Here is a 15,022-nt window from a genome sequence, read left to right as displayed (position 1 = left end):
GTTCTGACAGGTCGTTTTCGATCAATGAACAGTAGCGCCATAGGAAGCGCCAATTTTAAATTTGAATTTTGACAAAATATAGATACAAATTGTTATAAAATATAATTCAAACCACTAACTTTAATTCACATTTGTAACGCATTGCAAATATAATAAGTATTATTCATTATTGTACAGATTTCTCAAATATTTTATTTATATTAAACAAATTATTTTAAAGTTGCAAAAGACATAAAAAAGAATGTGCGTAAGGTTCACACACAATTGAAGTGAAACTTTTTGCTATTGTACGAGATGGCATTTAAATTTCAAAATCCATGGATAGATATATTCTTGAATATTTGATAAATTTAAAACGGCAAAAACTTTGTTTAACAATCCATGGATATATATCTCTGAATATTTGATAAAAATAAAAAGACAAAAACTTTGTTTAAAAATCCACAGACAGATATCTTTAAATATTTGATAAAAATAAAACAGCAAAAACTTTGTTTAACAATCCACAGACAGAAGATATCTCGGTATATTTGATAAAAATAAAAAGTCAAAACTTTGTTTAAAAATCCACAGATATCCATGTTATTAAAAATCTATGGATAGATATCTTTGAATATTTGATAAAATAAAACATCCATGGTTATTCACTCATTTCAAACATGTCAAATATTAACAGTTTTCACATTTTTTCAACAACTTTCCAACAATTATAGAGGCTCAACTGATCTTTACTAAAAACTAATCAGCACGATTCCCAACTGATATCTTATGAAGAGTTTTTAAATGTTCATCAAGATCGAACTAACTAATCAATCCGGACGTTTTTGATGAAATGGCGAGTTAAAGTCAAATTTCAGTCGACACACGTACTTTTTACAATTTTTTCAAACGATTCAAAATTACTTCAAGACGAGAACACTTTCTGTAAAAAAGTCGAAAACAAAACAATTTCGGAAGAAGTTACAAATAATCTACAATATTCAGTTATAAACACACAACACAATATTATAAACTAATAACATTTGAATAAAATAATATGCAAAAAAATGGTTCTCAAAATCTTAGCAATTTTGTTTGCTAATAAATATAAAAATAAAATACATGTCCAACCAAACGAATTGGCTGTAAATTTTTTAATCAAATTAGCGAGTCAAGTGTACCTAGAAAGCCAGCTCACCAGATTAAAACATAAACTACCTGCAGACCTCATTCAGTCGAGTTGAATTTATTCTTATTATTTATTTAGTAACTATTTATTTAATTATTACTTTTCATTTACTATTTTTATTTTATATAGGTACTTTTTTTTCTTCTTTCTTTTTTGTTTTTATTATTTTTCTTATATTTCATATATCCCTAGTAGACACTGGGTGTATCCACTAATTTCAATATTAATTAATATAATAATCAATATTATTTTCTCAAATATGCTAGCCGTCTCTGGTTAATGTTTTAGAATAAACAGATTGATGAATATAGTTAATTAAAAAAAATAATATTTGAATCTTTATTACTATTATTTCATTGAGTGTTATATCATTATTACCAATATACTTTATTACCATATATAAAACTATATAATACACACAATAAAATCTAGCTCACAAACTATATGTAAAAATAATTTTTAACAATAAAAGTAATCATGAACTCATCTTTCAGTTAATTTTAATTTAGATACCATTATTTTAATAAACAATGGATATCTAATCATTAATAAAATGTTGACATAGTACACATGTTTAAAAATACCAAATTCAAGCAAAAGAATTTGATTATACTTTTAACTTTTTAAATAACCAGATCTATAATTTATATATGTATTTTAAATATAAAACTTACTTTTGTGTAGTATATCAATGCTAATTGAACAAAATCAAATTTTAGCATGTAGTTGTAACAATTTGTTGCTGGTGGTGAGTCAAATTTATAGAATTACTGACGACCTTAGGGAAATTTTGTGGCTTTTTTGAACATTCCAAACATGTAACAATTTCGTTACCTGTCATATTGGGAAATTGAGTTCGAATGCAACCTGAAAATTAATATAAATTATATATAAATTACCTTGCTAAATAATGTATTATTCTAAATAATTTGCTAAATAATGTTAATAACTAGTTTATTACTTTATATATATATATATATATATATATATATATATATATTCATATATCATTAGAGTAATACTAATTTTGGCGTAAAAAGATTAATTATAAATAACTAGCTGTACCCATTCACGCTTCGTCGTGTTTACTTTCAAATAAAATTTTAAGAAAAATGCATATTTGTTACATCTAGTCTACCAGTTTTCTTGACTTTTAGTCTGCCTGTCTATATGACTATCTGTCTACCTCTCTACCTGTCTACCAGTTCACCTGTCAACCAATTTACCAGTCCACCACCACCAGTACACCAGTATATCTGTCAACCTGTTTATCAGTATCAGTTTACCTGTCTATCAATTTGCCTGTCCACCAATTCACTTATCAACCTGTTTATCAATCTACCATCTTACCTGCCTACCAATTTACCTGTCAATCCATTTTACATATCTATCAATTTACCTGTAAACTTGTTTATCTGCTGACATATTTGTCTATCTATCAGTTGTTCTGTCTACTTTTTACATATCCACCAATTTTCCTGTCCACCAGTTTACCTATTCTACTATTAGTTATATTACTATAATAATTACCTGTATGCATTTTATGAGTACAAATCTTGCAAGTCATGAAAGCCTGATTATCAAGAACACAATAGAAGCATACATTGAACAATATCTTTCTCTTGCCACATTCTGAAATAATGTCATATGTATTTTAAGACAAACAGACAAAAACAAACAAATAAATTGAAATAAAAACTTCAAATTAAATAAAAAAATACTTCAAAAAGGATTTGTGGTTTAATTTTAATGTTAAGTTATAGGACTTAGTTGAAAAGATTTGGCATTTTATAATATACTTGTGTAGAGAATACTGTTTTATGCTATAATTTTATGTATAATATAAACTTACACTGCACAGGGCTGACACAACTGCCTTGGACCTCTCGGAGTGTCCACCCTTCGCCACTGCTTAATTGAAGTTGCATTTGTACTATTTTTGTTATACCAGAATCAGTGTGATTTGCACGAGCACATGTACTGCATAAAGTGCAAGACCATTTAGAACTTGAACTATTAGAACCTGATAAAAAGAAATTTTTGTATGATATATAAACTTCAGTGAAACCGTATGAAACTGAATTTCATCATAAAAAAAACTTTCATAAATTCAATCAATCATTTCTCAAAGGCTAAATATAAAATTATTTGCGTTTATTACATTCAGGTGATAATCATATATCTTTTCAAATACTAATTAATAAGTACAAACTATGTGTGCATGGAATTCTGCCTTAAATAATTAATATTTTATAATAATGTACTGAACTCAATATTCAACTGCACCAACCCACTATTTCAAACTTCATTGAATTTTTATAATTAAACTAATTTTCGTAGGCCTATAATATTTTAGGATGTTCGTTAAGATCATGAACTCACTTTGTAGAGTATCATTAAAATCACTAACAAAATCTTGTAACAAGTAATTAAAAAAAACGGTCCTGTTTCGAAATTTTTGCATTATCAAAATCAGTACAGAATTGTGGGCGAGAAAGTTAACGAAGAATAGTATTTAGTCTTCACCTGCTAATGACTTTTGATTTTTTGAAATTGTAAAGCATTTTTTGATGGGGTCAAAATGATTCAATTTTGACTCACAAGCATGCATTCATACACATATCTCCAATTTAGGTGTCAAACATTATCTCCAAAATTAGTAAAACAGATTTTCTTGCAAATCAACAACAAACAATTGAAAACCAAATTTAAAAATGGTTATCAATAAATTTTGTCTACAAAAGTCAATTCAGAGTTATACCCTGGCTTACGATCAGTTATTGAAAATTTTTACTAGCATTCCCAGGTACTAAAAATGAAAATCAGTTGCAAATTACCAAACAGTGACTTACAACTGTTTATAAGTATAATGGAACCTGATACCAACAAACTTGTTAAAAACTGTCAAATTCATCCATCTCATATAGAGTTTAAAAACTAAATTTTATTAAAAGTAAACACTGTCTTTTTATTTGCTTTCACTCGTAAGGTTACACCAACTAATATAGCACACTATAACTATATTATTAAAATTAAAAAAAAAGTTTCTTATAGATTGTATGAAATATTTGGTAAGCGGGCGCTAAAAAAATTTTTATCTTCAAGAAATGTCTTTCATTCTTCTTCTTGAAGAAATATCTTTGAGAAACGCTGCTCTACAGCAATTCGGCGTGTTTATATTCTATCAAAATCATTATTAACATATATTGATTAGTCTTTTAATTACAAATGTCGTGGTCATGCAACTTACCTTAAGGCAAAATGCAACAAAGTTACATTTAATAATAGTTAAAGGAAAAAACAATAATTACCATTGCCAATGCAGGCGACATGAGCGCATCGATCACAACGTTCGCAGCGCAACACATTTGGAGATTTTTGATTTGAATTCAATCCATTAGATAGAGAATTATCTCCATTGGCAGCTGCCTGTATTGGTTTACAACATTGCAAGCACTGTTTGCACTCCATACATCTCCAAGCATAAGATTTTGATAATAAAATAGATTCTCTCGATCGTAATCCTGCGCACAGAGCATGCACTAAAAGAATAATAAAAACATTTGTTAAAAAAATAATGAAATTATAAAGAAGTTATTATTAACCCTTTTGCTACAAATGTCGTCTATGGACGACATCCATTTGACGACCTGACGACTTTTACTTCAATATTTATCACGCTGATTTAAATTATTGAAAATTCTAAATTGTATTGTGGTTTTTAGATTTTTAGAAATGTAATTTTGTTCTTTTAGAAGTGTAATTTTGAATTTTTAACTTCCCGTAGGGTAAGTTATTGTAATGGGCCGAAAATCGGAAATGAAAATTTTTACATTTCTCGACGTTTTGAAGGTTTCTGAACGTTTTGGGATACCTCAGAAAAAATGGATGTGTGTGTGTGTGTGTGTGTGTGTGTATGTGTGTGTGTGTGTATGTATGTGTGGATACAAATTTCCAGTCACGTTTTAGGGCGCACGGATCAACGGATTTGAATGGTTCAAAAAACATTCGATTTCTATTGATAGGGAAAAGAGCTGATTAGTTTTTGGCAAAGGCAGGTCCAGCCGTTTCGAAGATACGGAGTAAAGAGTGCAGAAAATAGAAATCGAATTTTTGAGAGAACGGAGTATCCGATTTGAATGATCTAAAAAACATTCAATTAGTAATGATTGGGAGAAGTGTTTATTAGTTTTTGGCAAAGGCAGGCCCAGCCATTTTGAAGATACGGAGCTAAATATGTAAAAAATAGCAGTTTTTGAGAGAACTAAGCGTCCGATTTAAATGATTCAAAGAACTTTCTGCTTGTCTTAACAAAATAATTGATTTTGGAAAAAAAAATTGTTCCATTTTTTTTTTTTTTTTTTTTTTAGTTTTTTGTATATCGAAAATATTTCAGATTTTATTTTATTATTTTATATTAGACAATGATACAATATTTATAATAATCTATTTGAAAACATTCAGTATTCAACGGGAAGTTCCAGCAATTTGCCTTAAGGCACGATGCCATAATAGCCTCAAGACAGAATTCCACTTACAGCTAGTTAAATACATTTTTACTGCCTATATTTTTAGAGAGCCTATTTATTAAATTTATTTTTTCATTCAAATTTTGAATACAAACTTATACAAATCTTAAAACATTTATTATATTTCCTAGAAATAATTAAATAATACTGCTCAAACAATTAGTTTACAACCATCAGAAAATGAGAAGACTACAAAAGATAAATAATAACACAAGAACTATGAAAAAATATTAACAACAATAGTACAAATAACTTAAATTTTGAGTAAATTTTCTCAAAAACTAAACATCTCTTTTATTTTCTGTTTCATTTTTCAGATTTTAACCCGAATCAATATAATAAAATTGTTGAAAAACATATTTAAAGTTTGAGTATACATCATTAACTCTTTTTCTACAGGAGTGTTTTCAATTAATAAAAATGTTTTTAAAAATTATAAATTACATTTTTAAATATCTAAATATTACAATGACATTAATATTGAAGCAAGGGTTCGAGGGCGATACTCATACACAGGCAGATGTTACCTATAGGCGACACTTGTAGCATCTTTTAAAATTAAAATAGTTATTTAATAACAACATGCAAAGTGATTTAAATTTAATATTGTTTAGCAAAATTACAATACAAAATTGTTTTTAAAATGTTTGTTTTGTAACATTCATTGTTTTATGTATGATATATTGCGTCAAATTATCACAACGGTTATAATATGGTGGTGACACTTAAAATGTACTACCACTACTTGAAAAGTTCCTTAAAGATGACGTTATTCTTGGACTCATCTCTAATCGAATTAATTAAATGAAACTTTTTTGTATGTAAGAGAATTTTATCTATTTGGTAACATACATTTTGTACCAGAATATCGGAAAACAAATTAAAAAAAAAAAACAGGCTGTATTAGACAAATGGGAAAAATAGCAATAGTATTGTTCATTAAGGTACAAAATTATACCAAAATAAAACCTACTAATTGATATATTTCAAAATACTTTTTCCCAAGTTCCAGAATTAAAAAATATGACATAAAACTGGCTATGAAATTATTAATTTAATTACTCAGAACATCCATTTTTACTATTTATTTCAGTGTATTAATAACTTGAAGTAAATGCCATAACATTGAAGAAATAACTATTATATTGGTTCAAAACTCTTACCATGCGCTTTACAGCCAGTGCATTGAACAAATTCTTGACCTGGTTTTGAAACTTTACATAATCGGCATGAACGATCAGAATTTGAAGGACCATCTTCATCCTGAAATAATCAAATAATGAAATAAGAAATTGATTTAAATATATCAAATAGTTATTTTGAAAATATTAAATTTGTTTGATTAAACTGATTGTAAAAAATATATGTGACACTTGATTTATATTAAAGGTTATATTTATAAAGTCTTAATAAATCTAACTGAAAGCTTTAAAAAGAATAAAATGATTAAGTTAATTAAGATCAGTTTTTTCTATAGACTATAATTTTATGTATAATATAGTTTTTATGTGTTACATAGTATAACAACAATTACCTCTGAATCATCAGAACTTGAATCGCTATCTGAACCACTAGAACTGGAACTGGATGATGAACTATCTGAACCTTGGTTAACAACAATTGGGAGTGTTTGTTGGTTAGGCTTCTGTGGACCATACAAAACAGTATCCAATGGGAAATATCTGTAAAAAAACCATAGTAGAACACATAGTAAACGTAACAAGTGCAAAGTTTTAGCACTTTAAAATATATCCATGAACAATTATTTACAAAATTAGAATACCTAAGCTCATTGGGTGAATATTTCTTGTAGTAGTCACAAAATTGTCCAGGAACTAAAGCAACTGGATAATGACCCGGTTTTGTTTTAGATGGACTTTGCACTCTTCGAACCGATTTTGATTTCTGTATAACATATGTTTGAAGATCTAAGCAACCACCTTTACGATTCTCCATTCGGCTATTATAAATTAAAATTACAATAAGATTTTATGGCAAAATAGCTGCATGTTTCAATTCAACAAAATAATTAAACTTACTCTTTATTAAATTTACTGTTCCAAGATGAAGCAGAACTGATTGCGCGGTCTTTTATACTTCTTTGTTTATTTCTATCATTGTTCATTGCTCGTTGTTTTATAGCAAGTTCTTTAGCTTGTTTATCTCGTAAATATCTAGAAAGTGACAAATGTAAATTCAAATATAAAATTTAAATTACAAACACAATTTTATTTCATTTTATTCTTAATAAATAAGAATTGACTTCAAATATGAATGTCTATGTCAAATTCAAGTTCTGAATATCATTTTAGAAAAAAATGCATGAAAGTATTAATAATAACTGAAAGTAAATTAAAAGCAATATTTTACATAAAGCATAAAAAGCTTATCATATCTGCTTACTTTTTATACTCATCATATTTCTGAGGAAAATCAGCAGACATAATATCAAGCACTTCACATGTAGGAATGGCAGTTAAACCCAAATCACACAACGTTTCAGTAACCAGATTTCTACTCATAATATAATCTCTTTCCCTCATTTCAACTTGTCTTCTTCTCACATCAGGATATTTTCTTTTAAAACTCGTAACACCAAGATATAAGGCTATTTGTTCTTGTATCATATACATTTCAGGGAACAATTTTTCTTCATAACTATTTGAGGTACCATTAGTTGTAGTAGAAGTATTATTAGAAACTGAATTAGTGTTGTTGTTCTGGTTAACAGTAGCAGTACTAGTAGGCGAAGCCACTTCGGGCTGGGGCCATAGGTATTCGGCTATCATATCAACAGTAAACTCAAGCTTGCTGCAAAAGTAGATAAAATTATGTATCTAGCAAAATAATAATATAGCAAAATATATTTTATACTTGCAAATTAGAATATGTTTGAAAAATAAATGGTATAATAAAATAAAAATGCAACAATGTGATTGCAAAAATCTACTTATACTAGTTACTAAAAGAATATGTGGGAGCTCCATTGCTGTTTATAGGGCTTTTAAAAGATGGAAGAACATGTATAAGTTACGCCAAAAGCCAAAGGCAATAACAATCCATTAGTATGGTATACTGACCCTTCAGAATCTCCGACTTCCATCCTTCCACGTTTGGATTTTGAGTTTTCATTAGCTGAGCTGTGCATTGAACTTTGAGATTCATCTGCTCCTTCACCAACTCCACTTCTGAAAGTAATTATGTAAATAATTTCAAATTTTTAATAAAAATAATATATAATCACGACAAATATTTGCAAAATATTGCAAAAAGTTTTAGATATGCTCATTACTTGTTAAAAAATACGCGAAGCATTATTGTAGTATATTTTTCAAGTTATCCTAGAAATTATTTAAAAACAAAAGATCAATCTTAACTAAATCGATTTTATACTTTTACTTATTGCTTATTTTTGTATTCTTAAAAGTAAGAATTGTATTTTGGTGTATATAAATTGTTTTCTGATAGATGTAAATATTAAATAAACTAATTTCTTTAAAATTAATCTAATTGATTACACTCTAATGGCATAATGTTGTAAATTATAAATTGTCTTAAGAAATGATAAATGGCAACAAAAACATGTTGCTCAGTAGAGTGTATTTCTTCCAAGGAATAATGAATCAAAACATCAATAAACTACACTTCTCAAATAAGCAATATATCATCATTCACACTTCTTTTTCACACAATTTAAATAAATACAGGGTGAGGGCGGAGTACAAAGGTCCAATTACACATAATTGTAATATTTTGGCTGGTTACACATCTTCGCTCTTTTCTATATTATACAATTCTATATTATATCATACAAATTTTTGAAATAATATTGGAGAGTCTTTTTACCCGCAGACCTTTAAGCACTGCATTACCCTATTATAAAGGTTAAGAAAAGCAAAAATAATATTATTTTGCACCTCTTGCAGTTTTTCCTGCTTCGGTTGTAATTTAAAATTTCTAACTCAGTCTTTATAGACATGAATATGAACTACACAAATATATTTAATAAATCTCAATATAGTTACTTACTTTATAGGCATTCCAGGAGTACTTTTATTCCCAAGATCAGCACTCATTCTTGTATCCTCTTCAAACATTGGAAGTGGATTTTCCTGAAATTGAGTTAGATAATTTGAAATAATATGGTATAAAACTGATTATAATGAAAGGTTCGGAATAAAAACCCATCCAAATATGTTGAATTGAATGTGAATATTTATTTCAAAATTTTTCTTATAATATAGTCTCTCATATTTGCTTGAAGTTTTGAAACTCAATCTTTCTTTAATTTGAGAAATACAAAGTTGTGACAAGCAAAATTGATAAATTAAAAGTTTCTTCTGGTACTTTGATTAAACCCAATACAAAGTCATGGGAGTTTAAGAACATTTAATTATAAATAAGATGTGACACCAGTGCATAAGCATTATTATAATAATTAACCTACCTTCAAGCTGCTTCCTCTCTTTTTAGGAGAACCTCGACTTCCTCTGGATCCTCTTCCCCTTCTACCTCTAGTTGGCGCTCTTGTTGAACCTGGAGTCTTCATAATGGATGACGGAGAAATTCCTTCTGGAGATAATATACTTGTATCCATATTTTCAACCATTTCTTTTTGAGAATCTTGAGGAGTCGTCACTTGGTTAGGAGCTGATGAAATAAATAAGTGTTAGTAAATAAAACAGGATTTTTTTTTATATGAATGTGGAATAAATTTGATAGAAGACAATATTATAATTTGATCTAATTAATAATAGTAAAAATAAAAACTAATTCATAAACAAAATTCAAAAAAATTACTTGATTAAAGTTTAAACCTTCAGTTCTATAGCAAAAATCTCTCCACATGTAAAATAACAATTATTTACATTTGTAAATTTAGTGTGACTGATAAGCACCATTTAAATAGCAAAATACAAAGCATTAAATTTAAATTGACGCTTAATTCTTGTGCAGTTTGTTATAAAAACCTAATGTATTAATTAAATAGAATGGTTATAAAATCAGTGTTGATAGGTCTTCTACGAGAATATCTCATATTCTTAAAATATCTCACTTGAGGGTATAACAGCATCTGAACTATCATCAGCTCCAGTCAAATCAATGGGTATATTACTGGTCATCGCTTGCAAATTTTGAAGAGGATCCGAATTTGACACCATTTCCTGATGTTGTTTCGTCAAAGATTTAATCTTATCTTGAAATGATTCTAGATTTCCACCTGAATATATAAAATGATAAAATTAATTATATTATCCATAAAACATTAAAAGTTTATTTAAATTATTATCTATTATTATCTGATTTGTCAGTAAGTCTACATTTTATATACAAAGACTACATTTCTAAATACCAATTCTATAAGTCACAAGATAATTTCTTACGGATTATTATCACATTATAAATATCAATAACAGTGGTTTAGTACAAGTAAGACGCTTTTTTACAATGTTGATTATTTTTTATAATCAAATAATTAAATATATTAAATAATGTTTATATTTAATAATAGATTCTTTTATCAAAATGAAAAAAATGTTGAAATCAAAATTATCATAATAAATAAATAATTAATTCCCAATAAATTAGTATTAAATTAGTAATTCCCAAAGTGGTCCATAAAGTCCCAAAGGAGTCTATGATATATCAAGAAGTTCACGTCAACAAAAAATAAATTGTGAGGTCAAATATAGGCCACAAAATGAAAATGACATAGGCATACACTATACACTATAGTATACTAAGAACAATATATAATTTACTATAAACTAAAAAGTAAATTAAGATCGTGAAGATTTTTAGCGTTTTTCGAGACCTTTAGAGTATTTCTAGATACTTAAAAGAAAGGTATAAAATACAGCTTAATAATTGAAAACAATGCTTAGTAGAAAGGAGGTTTAGCATTAATACCGATCTCCTAACAAGAAATAGATGTATGAACATAATTAGTCAGAGATGTAAGATTAAATTTTACAAAAATGCCATCTAATTTACTTATTACTTACTTTATTTTGTCATTTTAAATTCAATTAATAAATATATAAACTTTTTGTAATACTAAAATTGTATTTTTACTTTGAATGTTTAAGACCGAACATTACTTAGTGATGTTAGATTTTTCTAAAAAATTCTCTATTGGGTAAAAAAGGGGTCCATTTCAAAGCAAAGGAGGTCAACGGCACAAAAAAGTTTGAAAATCTATAATCCAAATCATATACTTTGTAGAAACACTGTGAGTTTAACTAAAAAGTTATTTTTTGTAAAATATTATTGAACAAGGTAGTTGGAATTATTAAAATAAAATTATTAAAATTATATATACACCTAAGTCTGTTTTTACACGGTCTTTTTGTACACGGTTTTGATATAACACGGTTTGAAAATTGAATATTTTTAATTTTTTTTCACGAATTTATTCCATTTAGCACGATTTGAAATTTTATGTACTTAAATTTTTTTTGTCAAATTTAATTTTTGCGAAGTATGTTCATATCAAAAAAAAGTATTTATGAAAGAAAAAAGTCTGAAACCATCGATAGTATTGATAGTTTGCGAACACTAGCTTAAAGATTTAAGTGAATTCCCCTTTAGCGCGTACAAACAATTTTACTTTGATTTTTTTTATTATATTTGATTTAATAAAAAAAAATGAATTCTTGTTTTCACTAATTTTAATAGGTTTTAGAGATTAGGAACAAATCACCCATTTTTGTATAAAGATCAATGTATTTTTTTACACGTTTTTTTTACACGGCTTCTTCTGGAACCAATCTACCGTGTAAAAACAGACTTAGGTGTATATATATATATATATATATATCTATATATATATGCATAATTAAACATACAAAACAATAAATTAATAAAACATACTTTGTTGATTTTGAGATTGCCATGATTCTGGACTTTTCAATGCAACCTGTGCATTATCACCCGAAGCTTGCTGCTGAATGATTTGGTCCTGGATATTCAGCATTTGTTGAATCCTCTGCTGTTCCATTGAAACCTGAAGAGCTTGCTGTTTAGAGCCACGGCCTCTGCCACGCCCCCTTGGTGTGGTAGAAATCATACCTCCTTTACCCACTGATGATCTAAAAAAATGTTAAGTTTATAAAGCATATCAATTAAAAATAATTAAACATTCAATACAAATAAAAAAGATTAATTGCATGAAAGTGTATCATAAAAGTCAGATATTTGTTTTGAATAGTGTTTTTATGGCAAAATAGTTAAATTAAAATATAAAATTAAAACCTTGAAGGTTTACCAATATCTTAATTGTACATTCAAAGTTGATGTGTGAACAATTATCAGTAATTCATAAAAAAAATATAAACTACATAGTTGTAAGTGTAATTTTGCTTTAAGGCAAGTTGCATGAACTAGACATGTGTAAATGGTCGACTTAATTAATAAGAAATCAATATCAATTTAGGGATGAATTTTGAACAGTTTTTTTTGATTCATTGAGAGTGCTTATCAAGTTTCATCAAATGTCTCTTAAATTTTTTAAATCTGTTTGTCGTTATTGGAAATAAGTCTACGAAAGTTAAAAGTCGGCTCAACTACGCTCACATACTTTTTCCAGAATTGGCCTCGAACGATTCCAAATAACTTGAAACATCAAGAAAGCATAAAATTAGCGAATCGGATTTTCTGGCAAAAACATAAAATTCATCTTCAACAAGTTAATACATATTTTAATTAAAATTAAAAAAAAAAGTTATTCACAAATTAATTATTTTTGCAAATACCATATGGCAAATGACAAATAATTATAAGTAGTATATGTATAGATAATTAGAAATAATAATAAAGCAAACTCACCGTCCTCTGGTACTTCTACGACTTGTTCTAACTGGGCTTTCACCAGATCCAGTCATTAGACCTTCAAGCATATGCTGTGCTGGAAAGAGACTGTTTTGTAGCATTTCTTGAGCAAGTTGTTCTTTCTTTTGCGCAATTAAGTTAGCATCTTTTCTTGGTCTTCCTCGTTTCCTTGGCATGGTTCCTCTGTTAGGAGTTGTAACAGTAGGAGACACGACATTCTGTGCCATTGATTCACCCATACGTATTAATTCAATATCTTTCCCAAACTTAAGATATTGGTTATTTCCAGTATCTGCAATAGGATCATCCTCTATCAAAATGCAATCACCAGAAGAGCTAGAGTTGTCATGTGCTTCATCAATTAAAACCCTTTGTAACGGAAGTGGTGAATCTTGTCTTGGTTGTTCTGTTGATTTTTGGTGCAGTTTAGATAAAATGTCTCTAAGTCTTTTCTCACTCTTCTGCTTCTCAGTTTGCTTTACTGTTGGTGATGCTTGCTGTTGTTTTATTGGTGATATTGACACATCTGGTGGCAACCTAGAGTATATAGAATCCACACAAGGGCGTTTCACTTCAATAATATCTAAATCAGGATTCATTAATGCACGTTTCATAGAAGCAGTGTTAACATCCTGTTCTCCGTGAACAATATGAGGATGCTGCCCCGTTTTGGATAACTTTAGCTTTATTTTATCAACACTTGGACTTTTGCACTGAGAGTCTGTAGAAGGTGATAAAATTTCTGAAGTCGAGTTACCTTGCACAGATTTATTAATTTCCATATTATTCGAGGTGATTCTTGTCCGCTTTCCATTACCTTATCAGTAGTCACAATTTCCAAAGGCTTTGTTGGATCTGCTTCAGTTTGTACTGATGGTATTGGTTTAATATTAAACTTAGGCATGTCTTTTGAATGATGTGCATCAGTTTTAATATCCAGTGAAACATCAGAAGAAAGTTTTAATGTGAGTTTGGGAACTTCTTTCTCAGGCAATGGTTTTATTAAAACCCGAGAAGTCGGTTTTGTTTCACTTTTATAGGAGATATTGTCACCTTTGGATGCACTTCTTGTTCAGACTTAACAACAGGTTTTATTGTGACTTTAGGAGTAAGATGCACAGAGTCGAAAGCACCTATCTTCGCTGTGATCGAACTGCCTCATTGTTATGAGTATTCTCAATATGATCTCACCAGTACTAGATAGTTTTACAGTCAATTTGGGAACCGTTTCTGTTTCTGGTTAGGAACTGATTTTATTGTTAATTTTGAACAACATGCTTTTCAATTGGTTTATCTTGGTCATCTTGATCTTTTTCAGATGACTTTTTAATAGTTAATTTTGGGACAATCAGATGAGTCGTTTTTTCTTCAGTCGTTTTTTCAAAGGTCTTTATTGATACATCTTTATTATCATCTGCATCTTTTTCAGAAGGCAATTTTATTGTTATTTTGGAACAGTTTGCTGCACATCACTATTTTTTACTGATAATTGTTC

General features: G+C 28.3%; 1 protein-coding gene across 1 annotated transcript; it reads right to left on the bottom strand.

Moving 5' to 3' along the window:
- Positions 1-2,991: 2,991 nt before the first annotated feature.
- On the bottom strand, positions 2,992-14,309 carry LOC113383615 (supporter of activation of yellow protein-like). Its single transcript, XM_026621867.1, has 13 exons — positions 13,525-14,309; positions 12,571-12,788; positions 10,754-10,918; positions 10,145-10,347; positions 9,727-9,809; positions 8,778-8,885; positions 8,101-8,508; positions 7,737-7,871; positions 7,481-7,657; positions 7,232-7,379; positions 6,861-6,960; positions 4,480-4,710; positions 2,992-3,191 (listed from the first exon to the last, which is right to left on the bottom strand). The coding sequence occupies exons 1-13, from the start codon at positions 14,307-14,309 to the stop codon at positions 2,992-2,994; spliced, it is 2,961 nt and encodes a 986-aa protein (XP_026477652.1).
- Positions 14,310-15,022: the final 713 nt, after the last annotated feature.

Source organism: Ctenocephalides felis, unplaced genomic scaffold, assembly GCF_003426905.1.
Source record: "Ctenocephalides felis isolate EL2017-DRISC unplaced genomic scaffold, ASM342690v1 CF-g0.4_SCAFFOLD_03570, whole genome shotgun sequence".
Lineage (NCBI taxonomy): Eukaryota > Metazoa > Arthropoda > Insecta > Siphonaptera > Pulicidae > Ctenocephalides > Ctenocephalides felis.
The sequence above is the reverse complement of the archived record's forward strand: the minus strand, read 5'-3'. Positions and strand labels throughout refer to the sequence as shown.

Bases quoted from the DNA above. Each gene is read 5' to 3' on its own strand.
- LOC113383615 (XM_026621867.1), bottom strand. From the start codon at position 14,309: ATGGAAATTAATAAATCTGTGCAAGGTAACTCGACTTCAGAAATTTTA. The intron at 8,509-8,777 runs GTCAGTATACCA...CTACTTTTGCAG, and splicing joins GAAGTCGGAGATTCTGAAGG to CAAGCTTGAGTTTACTGTTG. The intron at 6,961-7,231 runs GTAATTGTTGTT...TGATTATTTCAG, and splicing joins CAAGTTCTGATGATTCAGAG to GATGAAGATGGTCCTTCAAA.